Below are 25649 nucleotides of genomic sequence, written 5' to 3'. Positions count from 1 at the left end.
ATAAGTCTCAGGTTTTCTGAGTTTCCTAACCTGGGGACTCTTTCTTTATTAGATCCTTTAAAGGAGAAATCTTCTTAAACTTGTTTAACCTCCTTCTAGGAAGAGATTTAGCATTCCTGATGAAACCCTTAAATTTTGGTAAACTTTAATGAGATTAAGACTTGTGGGAAACACACCTTCTTGACTATCAGCTGAAAGACAGTCTAAAAACAACTTTAACTATACCTTTTTTCTTTTTCTGTATATTCTCTTTTCATTTTTCTTCCCCTCTAAAATACCCCTACCACTAAGAGTGGATCTTTGAATTGGCTTCCTGCAATGTTTTCCTCTTGCAACAAGACAGAACTAAAACTATGATATATGCTTATCACTGAATAGTCCAAAAAGTTCTCATTAACAAATCTTTAATTTTTAAAAGAATTTAAATGAATTACCTTTATTTTTAACTTCCAGCTATAAGTTTAGAGGCACTATACACAAACCAGATTGTCTTATTTTCTACTGGTAATTAGATATTCCTGAACTGCGAGGGTATTCTATTACCTTCCAAAAAGAACCTTTTTCTGTTTAAAATTTTTGTGCAAATTGGAAAACAAAATGTAGCTTGAAAAGTTTAAATGGAAATGTTAAGATCAGGCATGAATTTAAGTTGCATTTTCTGTTGGTATGCAAATTTGGGGATTATTCTGGCCAGGCACCCCCCCCCCCAATATTCATTATTATGTTAATCAGAAGAAACATATTACATTTTTAATACATGGGGCTCCCTGTGAAGAAACTGAGGCCTGGCTACATGGGGAAAAAAAAAAAAAAAAAAAGACTTTTCTAACTGCTTGTAGTTCATTGTTGATTATGTAAGGTTGAAATAACATTTTGGTAATTTAGCTGAAAAGTAATAAAAATTAAGCACTAGAGTGTTAGAAGAACAAGATTTCTCACACAATGAATTTTAGTAAATCATGTACCTATGCTTCAGTCCTTTCTGTAAAATGAGGAGAACTGTAACTCAGCATTTGAATCAAAAATGAACTAGACTCAGGGGCTCCTGGCTGGCTCAGTTGGTAGAACTGATCTTGGGGTTTGTAAGTTCAATCCCCAATCCCCACATTGGGTGCAGAGATTACTTAAAAATCAGATCCTAAAAAAAATGAACTGGGTTCATATTCCAGTTGAAACAGTTCCCAGTAGTTTTAACTTGGCCAAGCTCCTTATGCTCATTTATGGGGCAATTACATCCATATTTTAGGGTTGTCATGAGGATTAAGTGGTGTGTAACACGTGAACCAGACAAGAGTAAAGCATAGAGATATGGAGAGAATTCTTTTGAAGCCTATATATTAGATTGATGTATATTAATCTAGTTATTTAATAATTATTTTAACTTCTTAAAAAATGTCTCTACATTGTATCCCACTTACTATTTCACTAGCAAGTATTACTATTTCTCCTTGCCTTTCAGGTCTACCACGTAAAGAATGTAAAATCTGTCAGTTACTTGATGTCAAAAACAGGTAATTGCGAGTTCAGGAAAAGTCACCTTATTTCAGTATGACTTCCTCAGGGTGTGTGTGTGTGTCTGTGTTTGCAATGAGACATGATTTGAAAAAGGAAAAGGACACTGTTGAAGCTATGGCATTGAATAATTGAACTAAAAATCATGTAAGCAAAACAAAACCCCAAAACCCCCAAACCACACCAATATGGGAGGTCTAGTTCTTCTAAGCTCCTTGACACTTAGAGCTGCTGTAGGTAGCTTTTATAAAGAAATCGCCTTTGTGCAAAAAGTATTTTTTTTAAACTTCCTTGAGGGGGGGAATCGCATGTCTTACATGAGAATGCTGTGCTGCTACCTGGCTCCATGAAAACGAGAAGGGTCCAGACACATTATAGCCAATTTTAGAAGGCAGAGCAGACACACCTTCGCTTATTTTTCTGTGACTCTCTCGCTCCCGGTCCCCAAGCCTTTGGATATACACATCACTAGATTCCCAAGAGTCAGGAGGTGGGATTGGGGAGTTTCAATACAGAATATAGCTCTTGATATCATTTTGGTCTGACCAAGAAAAAGAAAGGAAGAGAAGAAAGAGGAGAGAGGAGGAGAAAGACGGGAAGAAGGAAAAGGGAGAGGGGTCAAGAAAGAAAGGAAACAAAAAAGGGAAGGGACAGAACAAAACAAATAGGAAAGGAAGGAAGCTGGGATGGAGGGAGGAGAAGGAGAGCGAAAGAAGAATGTGAGAAGAGAATCATTTTGGTCTCAGGTTGACCAGGGAGAGCAACAGAACCTTCATCAGCACTACACATTCTCGAAGAGGCGATGCATTGTTTTCTTGAAAGCCCCGACGCTAAGCAATTCCAAGAATGTTTGGCAAAGCCCTTTTGGGAAGGGTGAGGTGGGGGGGCTTTCTCGCACGCACGCACACCCGGCCCCCACACACGATGTGACAGGGTTCGGGAGACCTAGCGGAAACCTTCAGGTCACCCAGGGAACTGCTCCTCTCGCTCGTCCTGCGGCGGGGGGGACGGGGGGTGGGGGTGAGAGCGCCGAGACGCGCGGGGCGCGGAGATGTGCAAGTGGCGAAGCTTGACCGCGCGCAGGCGGGAGCAGCCGCCCAACTCCCGGCGCGGGATCCGCTGAGAGGCCACGGTGAGTCCCTCCGGGTGCGGGTCCGAGGGATGCCCGGTTCCCCCTCGCTCCTCCGGCCCGGGCCGCCGCGGGGCCGGAACCTCCCCCGAGTCCGGCCTCGCTCGGCGCAGCCGCCGCCCGCCGCCCGGAGCCCGCGCCGCTCGGGGCGCGCTGGGGCGGACGCACGGACCGACCGGCGCTCGGCGGGGCTCCCCACGCCCGGCCCCGCGCGCTCATTGGTCGGGATGTGTCTGCTCAGCAGCCTCCAACTTCTCCCGAATCCCACTGGTGAGTCCTGGGAGAGCGAGCCCGCACCTGGGAGCTGGGGAGAAGGGTCCGAAGGGCGCGAGAGCACGGGCGGTGGGAGCCGGTGGGACGGGCACGGGGCGGGCACAGCCGACCGAGGGCAGCGGCCGCCCGGGAGGCGCACGGAGCAGGGGCAGCGGCTCGGCTCCGGCGCAATCGAGCGCCCGGGACCCCGCGGCCGTGGGCGAGGGAGGCGTGCCCTGGGAAGGTGCCGCATCTGGGACTCGAAGAGTGAGGGAAGGGGCGAAGAGGGTGACCTGGAGGAGGGGTCTGCGAGTGATGTGGGGTCGAGTCTTCGGGTTCATTTCCACAGCTCCCTGCAGCCTCTGCCTTGGGGAGTTATGTTTGGTTGCCGGGATCAGCGCTTCCAAATTGCAGGGGGTCTGATCTGGGGGCTGGGAATTTGCCATTCCGCTGTACAGACACGGATTTTTTTTTTTTTTTTTTAAGCAAGGTTTGTTTTCATTTTGGTTTCTATCGGATTTTCTCATTTGTAACTCACTTTTCTGTTTTTACTTTTCCTAACCTGAAGATCCTTTCATTACCCTAGCTCTTCATCTTGCCTTAACCTTAGCTTGCTATTATATAATTTATGCTGATAGCGTGCTTAAATCACAGAGGGTTGGTTGGCGGGAGCAGGGGGGAGTTCCTGGGTAGGTGAAAGTTTTCTTACCTCATTGGCCTCAGTGTATTTGTATTATTCGAAAATAAGGGTAATTGCAACCAAACGTTCCTCTTTAGCCACTTGATTGAGTCTGTTCCTCCCCCATAGGTGATGCAAATGGTAATTTTATTAAATTGGAAAGTAGTACCTGACGTGCAGTGTCAGCATTGGGGAGCTGCCAATCGGCAGGCCGGCTTTGGAGGCTTGCAGAGTCTTCACTCTTGCATTATTTCTGGGCCCCAGCACTTACAAAAATTTGTCCGGTACTTTCTTGAACTCGCTGCTGTGACTTCTGTTGAATAGCTGCACAGCATATGGGAGTGATGTGGTTGTTACTTTGTGTCCAGACCCCGGGAACACCTATACAGTAATGTCCTGGGAAAAAAGGAGATGGTTTTTCTCTTGACCTGTCTCTTCAGCCTCCTCAGCTACAGCCTAAATATGCAACCTGTCTCTCCTGCTTCCTGTGCCTCAGTTTCCATAACACAAGATTGTTTTAATAGTGTACCCTCAGGGACTTGCAGAAATGCTAATGTGGGAAAGTGCTGTGAAGATGAAAATCGCTTTGGTTTATAGACTTCCCTTTAACAAAGCAGTTATCCTGTAGGTTGATTTGACTCTATTCTCAACTGGTGTAAGAATTGCTGCTTTATATTGCTTTGGAATGCTGTTTCTACTTAAGCAAAATAATCATTCTTTTGGTAATGTTATTTAGCTGAAGTTGGCAGATTTCTTGTTGGGTTAGATCTCCTAATTCTCTGTTCTCTCCTCTGGAAGTGTCTCCTTTTTGGTTGAAACTTTCTGACCGTATCTCCAATTGAGATGTACTATTTTAAACATGTAGGTATTTTGGGGTGGGGGGCATATCCTGCTTTATATGGAACTATAAGTATCAACTTTATAATTTTTTTTGTATCCTTTTGCCCTCTTCCCTCCCTTCTCTAAAATGGGGTTGGGTGTAGTTGACTTGAATATTCCGTATCCAGGGGGTTGGTGATTCATCTTGGTGTTCAAGATTCTGGCTCCTGTTTTCTTATAGGAACATAGTGAATCCACCAGAAGTGTCTGGAAATGAATGGCAAAGTTAACCAGGAAGTTAAACTTGTATCATTTCTCCTTTTGCTCAGTGCTGTTCAAAATTGCTACTTAGGAGCAAAAGACAAAAAAAAAAAAAAAAAAAAAATCAGCGTGTTTACAAGAGGGGCAGATGGAGGGTTTGCAGGTGATTCAAAGATGATATTCTTTTGATGCAGGTAAAAGGGCTAACAGCTGTAGTCACTGCCTTTATTTCCCTGTAACAATTTCTGCAGTCTTAGGTGCAGAACCATTAAAAGCCCAGCTGCCTCTGTACCCCAGTCTCAAGGGTAAGGAGAAGAAGTGAGGGAAAAGTAACCTAGACCGGAGAAAGACATGCCTGCCTACCAGTTTTCTGAAGTTGGAAGCCTGGTGGAGCCAAAGAGCACCTTTAATTTAACCCTGTGGCTACCCTGGTTCCTGGCCCTAAGTTTTACTACAGAAACTGATTGTTGTTTCTCAGAGAGAACTAAAATGAGAAGTGGATCAGGGTGCCTGGGTGGCTCAGTTGGTTGGGCGACCGACTTCGGCTCAGGTCATGATCTCACAGTTTGTGGGTTCGAGCCCCATGTTGGGCTCTGTGCTGACAGCTCAGTGCCTGGAGCTTATTTCAGATTTTGTGTCTCCCCCTCTCTCTGCTCCTCCCCTGCTCATGCTCCCTGTCTCTCGGTCTCTCAATAATAAATAAATGTTAAAAAAAAATTTTTTTAATGAGAAGTGGATCGTATTATTTCAGGGCAACTTGGCTAGATTGTCTTCTGAAATATTAGAGCAGGAAGACAAATGCTCATGAAAGGCAAATGTGATTAATATTCAGATGCTGTTTACGCCACTCTTGAATTCTTCTGGGGAAACTGGGAAAATTATTCTTTTTATTGTTTACCTCTCTGAATGGTGTCCAAGTATTAAATTTGGTCCCATCTTTTCTTTCCCCAATCACCATCCGTATTAAAACTCCAAGGGCCACGATCAATGCAATTCCATATCATAACCCCAGAGTCTGTGAGACTAAGCCAACATGAGTTACATAACCATTAAGTAAGACATTTTAACATTCAGGTACATTACATCCCACTTTTATTGAGCAGACACAGTTTTCATGGTCTAATAAAATATTTTTATTTGATAGTCTGTCCTTGGTTATAGCCTCCTGTAATCAAGAGGACAGCGTGCTTAAGACTTTGTATCCAGAACTCTAAAGTCCAGCTGTGGTTCACTTATTAATAACTCACTGGGGAGATTAAATTCCTAGCTATCAGTGGGATCTCCCAGTCCACACTTCAAATGTAGAATCCATTTTCTACTTTATCCTGTGCCTCAGTTTCCACAAAACATACCATCAGGCAAATTGTGGGTGTTCCACAAAGATCTTTAAGAGTATTTCTGAGGAGTCACTTCATCTAGGAACTAAGTTATATGCTTAATTTGTATAAAGTTATAAACAGCTAATCTGTTAGTTTATGATGCCCTTTTCTACAGTCATGCAGAAAAATTGAAGTTGGAGCTTTGGTGGATGGTCAATAAAGAACCACGAGGGCTCTAAAAGAAACTTAATGAAATTTAATATTTAGGCTTTCATCCCCTTAACTTCCCTCCCCCTTCCAAAAACTTCTGCAATAAGATCTAAAATAGCTTTTATTGTGTGATGATATGATATATTTTTATTTCAAACAGTGACCAAATGTGTTCTCTGTAAAGAACATTTACTAGTTTTGTAGTGGGGAAAGTTCCCTGAGTTTTATGTGCCTCGGTTTCCTAAAGTATAGAATTGGAATATTAATACCCACCTTACAAAGATTAAAATAATCCGCACAGGTAAAGCACTAAGAACTAGTGACTGACACACAGGAAGCACTCAATAAATGTCAGCTATTATTAGAAGTATTAATATTAATTTAAATATAAGTTAAGTAAGTATCTTAACAATTGTTACCCTGACCTGCAAGGAGAGTTTTTTAATGCATATATTTTTTTCTTCTTCAGTCGCACGAAGAAACAGTGATTAACAGCTATTTCTGGGTGTAAACCACTGACTTTTGGTTCACTGAGTGACCATCAGAATGTTGTCTAACCAGTTAATAGATACCCACATCAGCAGTAGCTGTAATTTTGAGCTTGTAAAAATAAAAGTTGTTTTTAAGACTAAAAATAAGGGGTGCCTGGGTGGCTCAGTCGGTTAAGCATCCGACTGCGGTTCAGGTCATGATCTTGCAGTTCGTGAGTTCAAGCCCCGCGTCAGGCTCTGAGCTGTGCTGACAGCCTGCTTCAGATTCCGTGTCTCCCTCTCTCTCTGCCCCTCCCCTGCTCATGCTCTGTCCCTGTCTGTCTCAAAAATAAATAAAACATTAAAAAAAAGACTAAAAATAAGCTATCACAAGTGTTTGTTCCTTTTTGTTTTTATCTGTATTCATGTTTCAAATTACTGCTTAGTCAAAACCTCAAAGTATTAGTCATTGATTTCCATGCTTATGAAGGAAACCATTGGAGCAAGATATAAAATTCACCTTTGACGTTGTCCAAAGTTCAGAAGGGTGAGTTTAAAACTTTGCTTTATGATGGTACAGCAATTATTTGCTTATGAACTGCCATAGGAATCTTATGTGAGTATTTAGCTAAGTCTTCTTGTCTAATTTTGTTTGGATCTTTACTGTTATTTAAAAAAAAAATTGTGACTGATCATGTCAAATTCATTGGCTCTATACTCTGTTTTCAGAATCAAAATTCTGACTTTCAACAACAGCAGAACTTGATTTCTTACCTAAAATGAATTAGTCATTTACTTTTATCTAGCCACATTAGCATTTGGAAAGTTGTACATTCATTTTCTCTTCTTTTTATCTATATATTAGTTTGTTGTTGGTAGTATTTAAAGACTTAACAAAAATTTTTTTTCCAGATTTTAGGTGATGGGCAAATCAGAAAGTCAGATGGATATAACTGATATCAACACTCCAAGGCCAAAGAAACAACGATGGACCTCACTGGAGATCAGTCTCTCCGTCCTTGTCCTGCTCCTTACCATCATCGCTGTGACGATGATCGCACTCTATGCAACCTATGATGGTGAGTGACTCCCACACCTGTGCACACAAAAATGCACAAGAGAGTGAAATCTTCATCTTACGCCTTTTTTGTCTACCAAGCGAATGTGTTATGGAGAGAGATACTTAAGGATGGTGGTATAAAGATTTCGTCATAAAATGTAACATCAATATGTCGAAACAGTTAACTCTGACTAAAGTACAATGTCTTTTATGTTTGAGCTAAGTTATTAATTGCCAAGTATATTTAGTGCACTCATGCTTATTTTATAAGGATTCTAGTGTATAATTTTATTTGATTAAAGTATACACCATTTTGTGGCTAGCTTTAATTAGTGAAATTTGTTGTGTCATTGAAATTCTAAAGGGCTTCACAGGAATCTAAGAGGTCTAATTTGAGTTTTAGCAGTTTTCACAATAAGGATTAGAAAAGATTGGTTCCTTAATAGGGGGAAAAAAAAGATTACCGTACTAAAACAACTGATTATTTCAATTTAGTAGATCTAGGGCTTAGTGAGTAGCAATGATACAATAAATTGGTTTTTTTCATAATAAAGTGTTTAAATTTAGGATTTACCTATTTTATTTCTCTATGTTCTTTCTAACTATTGGCAATGACATACAATACTCAGGTTTTAGTTCTTGCTTTAAGGAATTTATTATTTAATTGGCAGTTTTTAAAAGAACAGAATATAGGGAGAAATTACAAACCCGCATTGCAGATATTTATGCATATTCCCTTCTTTTTCTAGATGGCATTTGCAAGTCGTCAGACTGCATAAAATCAGGTAAGAAGATGGTTTTCAAATGGAATAGTTTTGCAAGTAACGTATTAACATTTAAAAATCAAATGCTAATAGACAAATATCTCTATATTTCCTTCGTGTATACTTTTATTTATTATAGATCATTTATTTATAGTCAAGGAAAATCCAAAAGTACTTAAGTACTAGATTGATTAGCTAGTTTATTCTAAAAAAGAATTTGCTCTTTCCAGCTCTGGAGTGTGTGGTAAGGGCGATAGAGGACTGTATCTCTAGCTTCCTGGAGTTTGCCAGGTGGTTGGAGAAAGACAACACACTGAAATGGCGAGAGCATCATATCATCATGTTGACTTCTCGATGCAGGTGATCAGAGGGGCATGAACTAAGAAGGGAGTGTTGTGTGGTCCGTAAAGCCTGTTGGAGAAGAGAGATTTGGGAGGGGCCTTGATATGGGCTAAGGGTTAGAAGTAGAGGTATAGAAGAGGGAATTCCAAGTAAGGACAGAGAATAGGAATCAATCATGTTGTTGAGAAACAGTGAATATATAGGCTTGATAGATAGGGCCACGTGATGGAGAGCTTTGGAAATGTATGTGTTAGCTTTGATGTTGTAATGAAGGAGAAACGGATATTTTCCAGGACAGATCATTCAGTAAGGCAAAGCCGAAAGATGATTCTGGGAGTGCGGGGTTGGGTAGGTTCAGTGAAAAGTGATGAGCCAGAGAGGGTGGGCAGGTAGGGACTGCTGCTGTAATGGAGGGGTGCCTTGAGGAGCAGCTTAGAGTGGTATGAGAGAGCCCTGTGACCACATGAATGGAAAATTGGATGACTCAGTGTAACAGTATTGCTAAATGAAGAATATGAATGATCTGAAAATAATGCCAAGTTTTGGGGCACCTGGGTGGCTCAGTCAGGTAAGCGTCCGACTCTTGGTTTTGGCTTGGGTCATGATCTCACGGTTTGTAAGTTTGAGCCCCTCATCAGCTCTGCACTGATGGTACGGAGCCTACTTGGGATTCTCTCTCTCTCTGCCCCTCCCTTGCCCTGTAAATAAATAAATAAACTTTAAAAAAAGAAAAAAAGAAAATGATCTGATCCCAAGTTTTAAAATCTACGGGACTCAGGAAAATGGTAACCATGTGCACAGAAATAGAGAGGTTTGGAGGTAAATTTGTTTAAGGGAGTGATGTGATTAATATGGATTTGGACAGGTTGGGTCTAAGCCAGGGGTTATGCACAAGTGGGTATAGACGGCAAGAGGGTAGAGATGGAGTGTAGGAAGATCTCTCGTGTGGGTCATTTGGGATCTGTCCAGGAGCGATAGGTGAAGCCTTGTGGGGTATTTGGGTTCTTAAAAGGAGATGAGCTACAAGGGCTGAACTTAAGAGGACATCAAGAGTTAGAGTACAAGGAAAAGAAAAGTCAGAGAAGGGAACCGAGGGAGTGTGTGGAGTTATAAGCTGTCACATCAATTAGAGAGTGGTGAAAAAGAGGAGAGCATTTGACAAGAAGAAGGTGGTAGCTGGGTGCAACAGCCTGGGATATGAACACTATTTACCTCCTATCTCCTTTGTCAGGAGATTCTAGACCTCTTTTCTAATGTTCACATGTCTTCTAAGAAATAACCTGTCCCAAATGATTTTGAACCATTTCCTATTAGATGGTTTTATCTGGGTTTTTGTTATGCATTGACCTTTGCAAAATAATGATGAGAAAATATCTTGGGATTTTAGGTGATAGTTTAATGTTCTGAATGTTTGCCCTTTGCTCTTCTGTATATTACTTTTTGATGTTTTTATTGCTGTAGTTGCTCTGGATCTCATGTGCACTGACAGGACACCTGAGATATGATGTGGGTGACTGGAGGGAGGCCTGATTGGGACATTAGCCACTGGTTGCTCAACATACTAACAGTCACTTGCCCACCCAAGGGCTTTCCAGAAACAAAAGAAGTTTCTTTATTCCCCAGAAAATGGCTGCACAGATCCCTTGGCTGGGAGATGTCCAGGGGCACTGTGCCAGAGTTGGTATGTGCCCAAGTTGTCAAAGTTATCATTTGCTCATCCCCCACTTTTCTTTTATTATATGCTCATTCTTATCTTGTTTTGAGAAACTCCCACTTATGTATTGACCTCTAATTGTCTCCAAGTTTCTCTGTCCTTAATACACTTGACATGTCTTCTAAGTCTCTTAATCTCTAGGTTCTCTTTCACACTTAGTCTCTCATTCTCTTTCTCTTTAATTTTAATTTAATACAAAGAAATGGAATTAAAAAAAATGTTTTAATGTTCGTTTTTGAGAGACAGATAGACTCGAGTGGGAGAGGGGCAGAGAGAGGGAGACACAGAATCCAAAGCAGGCTCCAGGCTCTGAGCTGTCAGCATAGAGCCTGACATGGGGCTCAAACCCATGAACCGCAAGATCATGACCTGAGCTGAAGTCAGATGCTTAACTGGCTGAGCTACCTGGGTACCATGAAGAAATGGAATTTTTTAACGAGGCAGACATAGAGAGGCTGGGCAGGCTCATCTAGTGGTACCTACCCCAATTAGCAATGTGATATCTGGAATTTGGAATCTTAGGTGTGATTTACTGCTTAGGGATTGGACTTTGGCTTTTTTTTTCTTAAAGTGGTGTTTGGGAAATCTCAATTCATTAAGACATATTTAACATGTATCCTTTCATTGTAGCTTAGAAATCATACCAAATGTAAAACACCTTATAGAATTGTACCTTGGCAGGGAAATATATACAATGGAAATAGTGTCAGTGGTAAACAAAGTTGCTGAATAACTGTGATCTTCTTTATTTGGCTGTGTTTGTTTACAAGCTGTTAAAATACTTTCATATTGCTAGTTACTGTTCTTCCTGGGGGGAAAAATGAAGATGAAACTCACCCTTATGGGTACAGTATTCACACTCGTGCCCACTTACACACCCACAGTTCCCTGCTTGTTAGTCAACCTTTTCTGCCATAAAAGATACAACTACTGTTTTTAGCAGCTCAAATTGGGGCGCCTGGGTGGCTCAGTTGGTTAAGCATCTGACTCTTGATTTCGGCTCATGGTTTCGTGAGCTGGAGCCCCATGTGGGTTCTGTGCTGACAGCACGGAGCCTGCTTGAGTTCTCTCTCTTTCTCTACCCCTCCCCCACTTGCACTCTTTGTCTGTCTCAAAATAAATAAACTTAAAGTTGCTGCAAATTAACAAAATTCTAGGGGAATTCTTAGGCAGAAAAAAGTATTAAAGAAAAATGAATGAGCAGTGAATGGAAAGGAAAAGAAACATGGGGAAAAAAAGATGTTGAGAAGAATATAAGGTCTCCTACCAACAATTTCTAGATTGCTTTAAAAAGACTAGGAGAGGGGTGCCTGTGTGACTCAGTTGGTTAAACGTCCAACTTCAGTTCAGGTCATGATCTCACGGTTCATGGGTTTGAGCCCCGTGTCAGGCTTTGTTCTGACAGCTCAGAGCGTGTAGCCTGCTTTAGATTCTGTGTGTGTCTCTCTCTGCTCCTTCCCCACTCACACTCTGTGTCTCTCTCTCTCTCTCAAAAATAAATAAACATTGAAAAAATTTTTAAAAAAATGACTGGGAGAGGGGCTCCTGGGTGGCTCAGTCGGTTAAATGTCTGACTCTTGATTTTGGCTTAGATCATGATCTCATGGTTCATGACCTTGAGTCCAGCGTCGGGATCTGTGTTGATAACATGGAGCCTTCTTGGGATTCTCTCTCTCTCCCTCTCTCTCTCTGCCCCTCCCCCTGCTTGAAATCTCTCTTTCTCTCAAAATAAATAAATAAGCATTAAAATAGATACATACAAAGACTGGGAGAATTCATCCCTGAGCACAGAGATTGATAAGAATTGGAAAAGTAGGTATTGAGAGCCAAGGTGCTTACTTTAAGTAAAAGTTGGTTCTAACTTATGTCTTTCTCTTGATAGATGAGGATGTCATAGCAAGTGTACTTCTCTGATCCTTTCAAGTCAAGGGATAGATATCAGGTCATACGAAGGCAAAAATGTAGATCATCTTGAAATCTGTTTGGTGTTAGGTACTTTAAATCTGAGAATCTATGAGTTTTAATATTTATAACATACATAAATTATGTTTATAATACATACTTAAAGATAATTTACATGTATATGAAATGCACCAGTATGAAAGATTATACCAACCTAAAATAAAAGAAACACTACTTAACAAATAACAAGTTAAGGTAGTGTTCAAAACCCTACTATTAAAGCATGAGTAATGTTATTCATCTCTTATTTACTATATAAGATTGTCAAAACATGGAGTTATAGAGCTTGCTTGTGATTTCTCAAACTTCTCCATATACATCTAAGTCCTGAAACTGGTTTCCATTGTATTGTAACCTTACTAGCTCTGAAGATTTCAAGGAATCACATGCTTTAAATCAGGGTTTCTCAGCTTCATCACTGTTGCCATTTTGGCCTGGATAATTCTTTGTCGGGGTGAGGAGGCCGTCCTGTGCATTAGAAGATGTTTAGCAACATCCCTGACCTCTTACCCACTAGATGTCTAGTACCATTCCCTTCCCAACTTGTGACAAACAAAAAATGTCTCCAGATACTGCCATTGTCCCCTTGGGACATCAGAGCCACCTCCAAGTAGGTACCACTGGCTTGAATGATCTCAAGAGATCATCCAGTGCTTTTCCCATTGTGGTAGGTAGAATAATCCCTCCCTAAAGATATCCACTTCCTATCCCTGGATCCTGCGAATATATTACCTTATATGGTGGTGGGGGGGAAGGACTTTGCAAATTTAACTTAAGAATCTTGAAATGGGGAGATTATCCTGAATTATTTGGATGGATTTATGTAATCATAAGCATGCTTATAAGGGGAAGGGAGCAGAAGGGTAGAATCAGAGAAAGGGATATGACCAAAGCAGTGCAGAAAGCAGAGGTTGGAATGATACAGCCCCAAGCCAAGAAATGTGTGCTGCCTCGAGAAGCTGGGAGGGGAAAGGAATGGTTCTCTCTTACAGCATCCAGACAGAGTACAGTGCTGGCAACCCTTCTTGGGACTGTATGACAGGAAATTTGTGCTGCTTTAAGCCATTACGTTTGTGGTAATTTGTTATAGCAGTGAGAGGGAACTTCTAATACACCCTCCATCATTCCTTTATTTTCAGACTATTGGTAAGGAATTAAAATATGCACATACATACATGCACAAGCGTTTCCCACCAAGCTGCTGCTTTATTACTAAATGGAGGTGTGTGATATAGAGTATGGGGAAGGAATATTAAATAGATTTACAGGGGAGTATAATAATAGAATATAGGAGAATTAGAATAGAATAGAATAGAATAGAATAGAATAGAATAGAAAGAGACGATAATAAAGTAATCATAGTTAACACTGAAGAGTTATTTGTCTGACACTATTATAAGCAGTTTATATGTATCGATACGTTTGATTCTTACAATGACCCTGTGAGGTAGGTACCATTATATCTTATTTTTATAAATGAACAAACTTGGCCTGGGATGCCAGCCCAGGTAGCCTGATTCTGGAGCTCGTAATGGTGACCATTCCTCCGTGTTGCCTTGAAGGAGACTAGGAGTCTATCAAACTTTTAATACCCAATGTCTTTACATTGTATGAAAGCAGATTGCCTCCCCTCCTGCTAGAACCTAATGCTAAGAGGCATAAGATGACTCTCGGAGAGTTGAAATAATTAAATCCAGACTGAGAAGGAAGAGAACAAATATCTCTCCACTCCAGAAAACAGCTATTTTACTGAGAACAGTGAGCAGCTTCATCAGTGATTTTAGTACATCAAATACAACTGCAATTGAGTGGTCTTAAAGAAGCAAATATTAACAGTGTTGTCTTAGACTCTTTGGGGGATGGAGAAGCCAAGTTAAGATACATGAGCAATACAATGCACAAGAGAGAGAGAAAGACTGTCTGTACAATTGTGCAGGTTGTATACTGCATAATCATGGTAGCCCGAGAGACACCGAGAGACAGGTTCATGGAGCATCAAGCCTTGGATAAAATCTCTCAGAACTATTCATTTCCTTTCCTTTAAATCTCTACTCACCAAGCAAACTTTTTTTTTTCCTACCAAGCAAACTTTTGATAAGTACTTAATTATTAATAGAAGGAAAGGAGGCATTCTGTTTACTTGAAAGATATATTCAGCATGATGAGATAATGTATTCATATTCAGAGTATGAACCTTCAAATTTCTGCTCATTTTTGTAAGGGTCAGATTCTGGTAATGCCCTAGGTGAAGTATCTTGGCACCAACTGGCCTTTTCCTGGCAGCAACAGGAAAAGGTCTCTCACTGTTGGCCACGGTCTCTCCTTTCTTGCCTGTTAACACCCCATGAAGCCTCCATGAAGAAAAATGGCACAACTAGATAAGTACAAGAAAGACTGCAGACTGACTCTTCAGGGCTACCGGGTGTGTAGCAACCTTTCGGAGTAGGAGATGAGGCTATTTTATTATGTAATTAAGTTTGAGAAAAATCCTTCGGGCTAGCAGGTATCTTAGTAGAAAGCTGGCTGAGACACACCTTTGTTCATGTAAATGTGGCATGTGGCAGTTTGCTTTGGGCAGCTTTCCCGACACCATTCTCCCGACTATTGTGTAGCAATACTTCCTTGAAAATTTCCCCAGTCAGAATTAGCATCTGTCAGTCAAATCCTTTCCAAGAAGGGAATCAATTATGTGATAAAAACAAACATATGTAACATATTTTTCTTACCTTCTGGGTAGAATTTAAGCAGTGGTACACCATTATTTTATTTTTTTTCCTTAATGCATGGCCAAGGTATGGAAAACATAGATAAGTTGAATGAAATGGTTAAAGGGAAGGAAATTTAGCAATGCCTGGTAAGCTTATTTGGAATCCTAAGGTTTGTTTCACAGCTGTGAACATCACCTATATATAAAGGAGAGTGGATATAAACTCTGCTTTGGCTAGGACGAGGCCTCTGGCTTTACACTCACTTAACATTGCAGAGTGAGAGGTATGGCTGTAGTTCAAGGGTCTTGCTTTGTTCTGTTCCTCAGCAAACTGTGGGGTGGCAAGTGCTTTCCAATAAGCCTTTGATATAATATGAAGATCAAGTTGATAATATTAGTAGATTATTTAAGGGAAATTGAAAAATAGAGAATTAAAAATTCATAAGGGGACAATTCCCAAACCCTTGAATCCTGAAAGATTTCATTCTCTCCGGTTGTTCAGAAAAGGAGATACAGTAGAGTGGGGGGGGGGGGGGAGGGGGGGGAGGGGGGGGGAAGGAACTAGTTTTTATCCTATGACTGACTGACTGAAAACCAGGATATATTCTCTCTATTCAACATACCCTCACCTTATAACCATCAGACAGGCTGTAATTAATAAATAAATAAATAAATAAATAAATAAATAAATAAGGGTGCCCAGGTGGTTCAGTTGATTAGGCATCCAACTCTTGGTACCAGCTCAGGTCACGATCTCACAGTTTGTGGGATTGAGCCCCGCATTGGGCTCAATGCTAACAGCATGGAACCTGTTTGGGATTCTCTTCCCTCACTCTCTGCCCCTTTCCCGCTCACTCATACTTGCTTGCGTGGGCTCTCTCTCTTTCTCAAAATAAATAAATAAACACTAAAAAAAAAAAAAGAGTATCAAGTGTTAGCGAGGATATAGACTGGAGACATCAAACGTTGGTGGGAATGGAAAAATACCTCAGTACTTCCCAGGTGAATATCTAAAAACCAATTGGGAAAGCATTTGGCGATTTTCATAAAAAGTTAAACATACTCTTTGCATATGACCAGCAATTTCATACCTAGGTATTTCCCTAAAAGACACGAAAGCACATGTCCTCACAAGAATTTCTCTGTGGTTGTTCATTATGGTATTATTCATAATAGCCAAAACATGGAAACAACCCAAATGTCTATCAACAGGTAAATGAACAAAATAAGGTATAGCTGTAAACGGGAATACAACACAGCAATAAAAAGGAACAAACTATGACACATGCAACGGTATGCATGAACCTCAGACATTGTTAAGTGAAATAAACCAGACACGAAAACGTGCATATTATACAATTCCACTTACATGAAATTTTCAGAGAAGGCAAAATTAAAGAGGCAGAAGGCAGAACAGCTATTGCCTGGGGCTGGGAGTGGGGCAGGAATTGCAGCACATGGGCCCTAGGGAGGCTTTTGGGTAATGGACACATTCTAAAGTTGCATTACAGTGATGGTTTTGTGCAACTGGATAATTTATTAAAAAGTGTTGGTTGAATTTTATGGTATGCAAATTGTAACTTAATAAAGCCATCGACAGACAAAACAAAACCACCCTCATCCCTTTTTTTATCTCTCCAGTGTCCATCTATAAATCATTATATTTTTTAACATTGCTTTTAATTTATTTATTTTTGAGAGAGAGAGAGAGACAGAGCACGAGCAGGGGAGGGGCAGAGAGAGAGGGAGACACAGAATCTGAAGCAGGCTCCAGGCTCTGAGCTGTCAGCACAGAGCCCAACGCGGGGCTTGAAACCACGAACTGTGAGATCATGACCTGACCCAAAGTCAGACGCTTAACCTACGGAGCCACCCAGGTGCCTCTAAGTAATTATATTTTGATCTTCTGCTTGCTATTAAGTGTTAAATCCCATTTTTGCAATTAAAAATGATTACATTTCCTTTTAAGTGTCTACCAAATCTTCACTAAATAACTCAAGCTTCTCAGTTTGAGTATCGATTATTGGATTGTGTTAGGCTAATATTGATGAAAGTCTATGGAAACAGAAAATCAAGTAGGAAGTTAAAATTCAAAATTGGACATTGGAAACATTTTTTGTATGCACCGGGAGTTTAGCTTTCAGAGGGTGTCAGAGATGCATGTGATATCATAGAGCAAGGTAGGCCAGCCATTTCTGAAACAAAGTCAGAATATGGGGTCTACCGCAGAGCAGTTTGCTTTTGGAAATAATCCTGCTCTTGGAAAAAATGTGTTGGTTTCACATATGGGTTCTGTGAAATGTGTCCTGTTTCACCTTGACTGCTAGTAAGTCAAGAGTCAAATTTGTTTTCACCTTGTAATTATAAGACCTCTTTGTATACCATTTGATTCATTAGCATTATTCCTATCCTCTTTTTTCTTTCTCATCCAGTGTATATGAGTTAATTTATGTATCCCTGTAAGGCCAATTTGAATTCATTTCAATAGGTTAATAATTGGATGAATAGAACATAGACAAATTCCAGCAGTAGATATGTGTAGAAGAAAGACTGTTAAATAGTAAGCTTTATTTCAAAGAGATACAAGTGTTATGAATAATTAAGGCACAATCTTTTGAAAGATTACTGCTCCTTTTTCCACTAAGCCAACTTAGCATGGGAGAGCAAAGATACAAGTTTTGGCCACATCCTGTGTTGTTAGCATGTGATCTTAATTAAGTTAGTTTAGCTTTCTGCATTTTATTTTCCTTATCTACAAAATTGGAATTACAGTGTCTCATTTTACAGAGAAACAGCAAAGACTAATAATGATAGCCCATTTCACATGACACATCCTTCATGGAGATGCACCGTAGGTATAATGCACGGATATATTCCATTTAATGTGTTTTTTTCATGCAAGTTGCAGATGCCCTGTTTAGCCTATTTATTGAGAACCAAAAAGCAGTCAACATATTTTTAAAGATGAAAGCGTGGTCAAAAGAGAGGGAAGGAGAGAGAGAGAGAGAGAATGTTCTATATAGTCTATATATTCTATATAGTTCAATATAGTCTATATAGTCTATAATTTGTCATCCCTTATTAATATTTTCCTTGACTTCTGTGCTCTTTCATAGCACAAGGTATGACAGGTCCGCCTGTGAATAAGTTAAAGTCTGCACAATCAGAAATGGGCACTTAGATCCACATTTCCTATAGAACAAAACTTACTGTCAGGCACACTGATTTGAATCCATAGTTACTCCATGCTTGCCCTTGCACACTCTCTCTGTTATCCCTTCCCTCGCCACTCACTGACCCCAAAAGTAAATAAACCAGAGACCTGTGGCAATAAGAATAACTAGATCCTTGCTGTTCAAAGTGTGGCCCACAGACTGGCAGCATCAGCATCGGCATCAGCTGGGAAACTTGCAAAAGTGCAAATTCTCAGGCCCCACCTCAGACCTATTGAATCTGCAGCTGCATTTTTAGTGTAGTCCCCAGGAGAATAGTGTGCACAATAAAGTCTGAGAAGTGCTGAAGAATAGTGATTCTCAGCTATGGCTGCTTATTGGGATAATTTGGGAAGCTTTTAAAATATACCCATGCCAAACCATCTCTCCTCCCTGACACACAAAGTTCTTGTTCCTTCAATGGAGTGGTCTCTGTTAGGGGTCAGAAGAAAAGCATTTTAAGTATATCAGTTGACATTAAGGTATATAGGAATTACCTGGATGTTTGCATTTTTAAAAAGAAGTATAAATGTTAACCAAATAATTGCTTTAACAGCTGCAGTTTCAGGCTGTGCTACCCACTGAAAACTCAGTTAGAGTGGGTGAGGCACTGGCCTTTTTATCTGCTAGTAATGGAGAAGTTGAACCTGGAATGTCCTCCTGAATTTCCCTGGAAAAATGTGGACAGGGATGTCTTCACAGAGAACAAGACAACTTCTTTCCTCATCCATCCATTCATTTGTTTATCCATGCCTCTGTTCGTTTATTGATTTTTTTCCAAAAACATTAAGTGGGCACCATCTAAATGCTGAGCCTTGTCCTAGACACTCAGGACCATGAACTCAGATAACCCCTGTCGTCAGGAAAGTGGTAGTCCAGTCAGCATGACAGACCAATAAACTAAATAACCATATGGTGTGGGTAAGTGCTATGACAGAAGTAAGCAGACTGTGCTGTAGGCACTCTGAGAAAGGAACACCTGAACCAGATAAGTCATGGGAATGGGCAGCTCGAGTGACTGTGATGGAGCCAGGAACTCATTATCAAGAGGAAATGTCACCCACTAAGTTCTGAAGAATAGTCAGAGACTGCCAGACCAGTGGAGCAGAGAACAGCATGTGCATAGGCTAGATGCAGCATGCAAGCAAAGGCTGAGTTGAGTTTAGGACCTGCACATGATTCATGATGACTGGAAAAATGCACCAGGCTAGCAAGACATGATATTGGAAAAATTAATTGGGGTAGTTCATGTACTACATGGGTTGTAATTCCTCCTAACATTTATGGAAAATAAATAAATATGTTATAGGGAGGATCTGAAGGATTTTAAGCAGAGGTTTGCCTGCTATGTAGCTCACACCTGGTGAGGTGGAGGAAGAGATTTACCCATACATACAAGGGAATAACATTTCTGCATCCCAAGTGTGAGGGATAGCTTGACAATATTGAGGAACTGAAGGAATAGCTATAGGGCTAAGACACTGGATCATGTGGACCATGGTAAAGTTACCTGGATGTTATCAGGATGTTACTTTTAACTAATAGCCCAGAGAAGTTATGGAAGGAAGTTTCAAATGAAGCATGACTTGATCAGAACTGTAACTAAAGAATGGCTGTGGGCAGGAAACTAGGCTACTGCCCACTTATCTGGGATGAGAGCTAATGGTTGCCTGGGTTTGACTGGTAACAGGTTGGAGAGAATGGATAGATTTTAACATGCAGTGAAAAGTCTCTTTCGAGACAGTGTAGATTGGAGATACTCTTAAGTCTTCCATGTGGCAAAGTCAGGGTTGGAAATAAGGATTCAGGAACCATCAGCATACAGAGGGTGTGGTTGAGATTTCCCAGGAAGGAAATGAAGACTTCCAAAAGGGATAGAAGGGGAGGAGTCAGGGAGGTAAATGGAAAACCAGGGAAGTGTAAAATCACCAAACCATAAGGAAGAGAGTATGTTAAAAAGTAAGATTGTTGGAGTTTACTGCAGCTGAGAGGTTGATAAGAAATGGGAGCACAGAGGAAGAAGTTGAAGTTTCAGGTGGAAAGTAGGAAAATTGCTAAGTCTAGTTCCTGGGGACATAAGAGAGGATATATCCAGGGAAAAGGTGGTAGGACTCCCGAGACAGAGGAGAGCCCCCTCTTCCTCTCTTACCGGGCGAGGAGGCAACGATGGCTTGAATACAAGTATGTTTGGAAGCTGGGAAGGATAGGAAGGTGTGTTGGTTATCATCCAGTTACTTCAGTTTCCCCTGTGAAGTAAGAAGCAAAGTCTGCTGCTGGGCCTGAGCTGGCAGAGAAAGTGAGAGTATCAGAGGCTGGAAAGGGGCAGTGTATAGAGGGGAAGGGAAGGCCAGCCAGGGCCATGTATGCAGAAAGACTGTGCACAGGATTGATAACCCTGTTGGAGCTTAAGACCATTATTTGAAATGGCATTAACCCAGGTAGTTTTGGGATTTTCCAGCACCACTGATAATATCTTCAACAGATATTGAGCACTACACTGGTTGCTGAGGATGTAGAAGTGTTTAACACAAAGTCCAGGCTCACAAGAAGCTCACAATAAAAAAGGAGACGGTCAATGAATCAATGTGTAAAATATATTACTTTTTGATGTTTATTTTTGAGGGAGAGCACAAATGGGGCAGGGGGAGAGAGAGGGGAGGGTACAGAAGATCTAAAGTAGGCTGTGCACTGACAGCAGAGGGCCCGATGTGGGGCTTGAACTCACGAACTGTGAGATCATGACCTGAGCCAAAGTCAGGCTCTTAACTGACTGAGCCACCCAGGTGGGCCTAAAATATACTACTAAATATCTTAGCCTATAGTTGGAGGGGAAAAGAAGGCAGCTGGATAGATTCAGGGTAGGCTTATTTGCAGGGAGCAAGGGAATGAAATACTGTGATGAGATGTTGGTTTAAATGATGGCACTAAGAATGTAGGCTGGATAGAAGATAAACACAAAGGGAAAATAGAGTAGGTGCGAGGTGAGTTCTCAGTGAAGTTCAAAAGCAGGTATAGAGGGAATAAACAAATGAAAAACCTTCTAAGGATCAGAAGGTCGGTACATAGGTTAGTCAAGTCTAAGATTTCAAAGGTAGAACTGTTCTGGGTAATGGCAACCTCAGGATGTTACCATCAAAATGCATGTACTGATGTGGAGTGGAGGTGAAGGTCATGACAGTTCAGAAAGTTCAGAAATTCTAGAGCTGGAGAGTAGCAGAGGTGGTCCCTAAAGTCCCTGATGTTACCTGGGAAGATGGCAGAACTTTCATGGAAGGGAAGACTGAGCAAGGCGTTAATATTTAATAAACAGTGAAGAATGTCCAGACAGTTAAAGAGGTAAGGTAGTTGATGCTGGAATGATCAACTGGCAGAAGCCTAAACAAGCAGTGTGAAGAGAAATGATTTGGATGCTACCTCTAGTGATAATAGAAGGCTAGTTTTGTCTCTCAGTGTCTCAGAGTGCCAGAAGGCCAGGGAGCTTCAGGGGAAGGCTTTCTGATTAAAGCAGAGACCTGGTGGCTGCACTCTATAAGGCTTAGAGCTTAATACTGAAATACTTAATTTAATACTTAAATACTTAAAATGCTCTCCTGTTTCACATCCCACACCCTTATCATTCCTTCTCCAGAGAAAAGTTTGCGGGGGATACCCTTCCGAATGGAAGTAAATGCTGACAGCAGTGAGATTCTAGAGTCTTAGGATGTGACACCAGAGCTAGAAATTAGTTCACGCCGGTTAGGGCTTTTGGCTCACGTGCTGTCATATGTAATTATATAATTCAAGTGGGTAAACAGCAACCAGCAAGAGGTAATGGTGGAGGACCACCCGTCTGGCATGTTGTTGTTGAACTCCATTTGACGGAATCACTAATGAATTCATTCTATTTATCTTTTCACTAGCCTAGGTAGAAGAGTCATAGTGAATCAGTGAGTTCTTACCTTAAAACAAAATGTTTGTTTAAATGTTTCTCAGAGACACGATCTTCCTTCAAAATTAAAAAAAAAAAAAAAAAGCCAAAGTGGAATTGTCACATTTTATTTATTTATTTTTATTTTTTTAAGTTTATTTATTTTGAGAGACAGAGACAGAGAGAGAGAACAGGAGAGGGGCAGAGAGAGAGGAGAAAGATAATTCCAAGCAGGCTCCATGCTGTCAGCGCAGAGCCACATATAGGACTTGAACTCACGAACCATGAGCTCATGACCTGAGCCAAGATTGAGAGTCAGATGCTAACCTGACTGAGCCACCCAGACGCCTTGGAATTGTCACATTTTAGAAATAAAAATATCTTTTTGAATTTTAATTAATTTATTTATTTTTATTTATTTTCTTTAAAGATTTTGTTTTTAAGTGATTTCTACACTCAAACTTACAACCCTGAGGTCAAGAGTAGCATGCTCTACCGACTGAGCCAGCCAGGCATCCCAAAATATCTTTTTTAGAAACTTCGGTCGGCAGGAGTCTAACAAGTAGTAGGACCTTAGCTGTGAACCTGAAAAAAGGGATTTGGTCCACAGCACAGACCAGATGATTGGGAACTCAAATTGAAATCAGTTAGCAGGCAACCAATAGCCCTCAGTGCATTTGTTCCTCAGCGCTTGATGCTTAAAGCAGAAAGAAGCAAGCCAACTATAACATGGGGGATATGGCCCAGGCCATCTCTTTAAAAAGTTTCTTTTGTTAATCAAGGCTTTCCTGAACTTCAAAGAAATTCTTATTGAAAGGACTCCCAAATCATTAAAGACTTATAATAAGATGTGCTTGAGGATCCAGTAGTTACTTAAAAATACTCCCAGAAAAGAAAGCTTTTGTTAAATCCATGGGCTTAATTTTCTGGTATAATGAAATTAGCTGAGTGAAATTAGGATGTTTTGATACGTCTGCTAGTCTGAAGCCAGATGAATTCATTATCCCCAAACATATGTATATAACAATTAATGATTTCACTAACTTAGATATTGCCAAGAAGCAAAATATTAATAATTGTATTTGTTCAGAGAAATAACTTAATTATATTTGAGTGGATCGAGTGAAAGAAGCAATATATAAAAAGTCATTAACCGAACAGAAAATTTCTCAAAGCCCTGTATACACTATTCTGTAGCAAGAATACATGTTGAGAAGCATGTTGAGAAGAAATGGCACAAGTGAAGCCTTGAAAGTCCTCTTAAACCCCTATCCATGCAAATATGAATCTTTAAAATTTTTTTTAATGTTTATTTATTTTTGAGTCAGAGAGAGATAGAGCATGAACGGGGGAGGGTTAGAGAAAGGGAGACACAGAATCCGAAGCAGGCTCCAGGCTCTGAGCGGTCAGCACAGAGCCCGACACGGGGCTCGAACTCACGGACTGTGAGATCATGACCTGAGCCCAAGTAGGATGCTTAACTGACTGAGCCACCCAGGCGCCCCAATATGAATCTTTTAAAAGAGAATATAAGATAGTAGCAATTATTGCTATGAAACTTGACATGATGTATTTTAACTGCGATAATAAAATTAAAACTGAGAAAAGAGATGAGAAGATTTAAAAAGTTTACAAACTAGTTGGGTTCCACACAGGGTCCCTGTTGTACAGTCAGACCCATTTCAGGCCCAGGCACTCACTAAGGTCATGGTCAGTGGCCCTGGCTCCAAATCTGGTGAGTCTCACGGGTGAGCTGCCTCTGACCTCAGCTCCAGTTGTGTGGGGTCCTACCTTGTCCCTTGGGACCTCACTTCTGGCTCATTCCCCGCTTCTGGAGTCTGACTCTTTCCACTTTTCCTTTCCTGTCTTCTGGGACTGAAACCTAGCTTAGCTCCTAACCTCATTACCTTTTGCCAGACCTTGCAGAACTTTCTTGGATCAGCACACTGCTGGTTACATCTCCTTCGTTGGAACTGCCTGTGGGTTCCAATCCCGACATTGCTCTTAGCTGGAAGCTTCCTCTGTTGCTGACACTTGTAGTCCATCTAAAATAGGATTCAGTCTCACTGGACTGGCTCGTACTGCTTTTACCTGAGCCCAGGTTATGTACATGACAAACATTTTACGTGGAACAAAAATGTTTCTTCCTTTACTGAGGGAGGGACAGGCCACTAATTTTGTACGTCAACACAGAAAGCCAAGGATCCTGCTTTTTCTCTCATACATCAGCTACCATACCTGTTAATTTTAAAAACTTAGGAGGGAGGAATCCATTTTTTGTCCTGTTTATTTAATACAAGAAAATCTAATTATGTGTGGAAAGTTAATTTTTTTTTTCGGATATTGCCTACCTGACTTTAAATGAACAATAAAAGTCCTTTTTTTTTTTTTAATTTTTAATTTTATTTTAGAGACAGAAAAGGAGGGAGAGAGAGAACAGGGGAGCAGGGCAGAGGAAGAGAGCGAGAGAATCTCAAGCAGCTTCCATGTTCAGTTAAGGGCCCATAAAAGTCAGTTTTAAAAATTAATTAATTTTTTAATTAAGTGCAACAATGATTTCTGGAGTAGATTCCTTAATGCCCCTTAGCCATTTAGCCCATCCCCCCTCCCGCAACCCCTCCAGCAGCCCTCTGTTTGTTCTCTGTATTTAAGTCTTTTATGTTTTGTTCCCCCTCCTTGTTTTTATATTATTTTTGCTTCCCTTCCCTTATGTTCATCTGTTTTGTATCTTAAAGTCCTCATATGAGTGAAGTCACATGATATTTGTCTTTCTCTGACTAATTTTGCTTAGCATAATACCCTCTAGTTCCATCCACGTAGTTGCAAATGACAAGATTTCATTCTTTTTTGATTGCCGAGTAATACTGCATATACCACATCTTCTTTATCCATTCTCCATCTGTGGACGTTTGGGCTCTTTCCATACTTTGGCTCTTGTTGATAGCGCTGCTATAAACATGGGGGTACATGTGTCCCTTCAAAATAGCATACCTGTATCCCTTGGATAAATACCTAGTGGTGCAATTGCTGGGTCGTAGGGTAGTTCTATTTTTAATTTTTTTTAAATTTTTTGAGGAACTTCCATGCTGTTTTCCAGAGTGACTGCAACAGTTTGTATCCCCAAAAAGTCATTTTTAATTCAAGCATAGTAACAGGAAAAAGAACCCAGTGTCAAAATATTTTAAGATGCTGATAGAGCACATGTGTGATTTTCAAAGCTTTTAAATAACAGATGGTGATAATTTACTATGAGAAGACATACTTAATTGAGAAGGAAGAATTCTTTTGGAATGACCATTATGGCCTTGGTTGTGCAGAGTAGATCCCTTG

At 40.6% G+C, this 25649-nt stretch overlaps 1 protein-coding gene across 5 annotated transcripts in view; it reads left to right on the top strand.

Annotated features, from left to right (window-relative positions):
- The window catches only part of MME (membrane metalloendopeptidase), a 106697-nt gene that overhangs the window by 6133 nt on the left and 74915 nt on the right, over positions 1-25649 (top strand). Inside the window, exons 1-3 of one of the 5 annotated variants that reach the window (XM_060639030.3) lie at positions 2536-2644; positions 7564-7730; positions 8461-8496. In XM_060639030.3, the coding sequence (XP_060495013.1) occupies positions 7574-7730; positions 8461-8496 (193 nt within the window). In that variant the 5' untranslated portion in view covers positions 2536-2644; positions 7564-7573. Of the gene's footprint in view, positions 1-2535; positions 2645-2797; positions 2912-7013; positions 7199-7225; positions 7268-7563; positions 7731-8460; positions 8497-25649 lie in introns of those variants that run through there. The other 4 variants (XM_060639034.3, XM_078432231.2, XM_060639032.3 and 1 more) reach the window with 4 other exon arrangements.

This window comes from Panthera onca, chromosome C2 (genome assembly GCF_046562875.1).
Source record: "Panthera onca isolate mPanOnc1 chromosome C2, mPanOnc1 haplotype 2, whole genome shotgun sequence".
Taxonomy (NCBI): domain Eukaryota; kingdom Metazoa; phylum Chordata; class Mammalia; order Carnivora; family Felidae; genus Panthera; species Panthera onca.
Note: the sequence above shows the minus strand (reverse complement) of the source record. Positions and strands in the feature narration are given on the sequence as shown.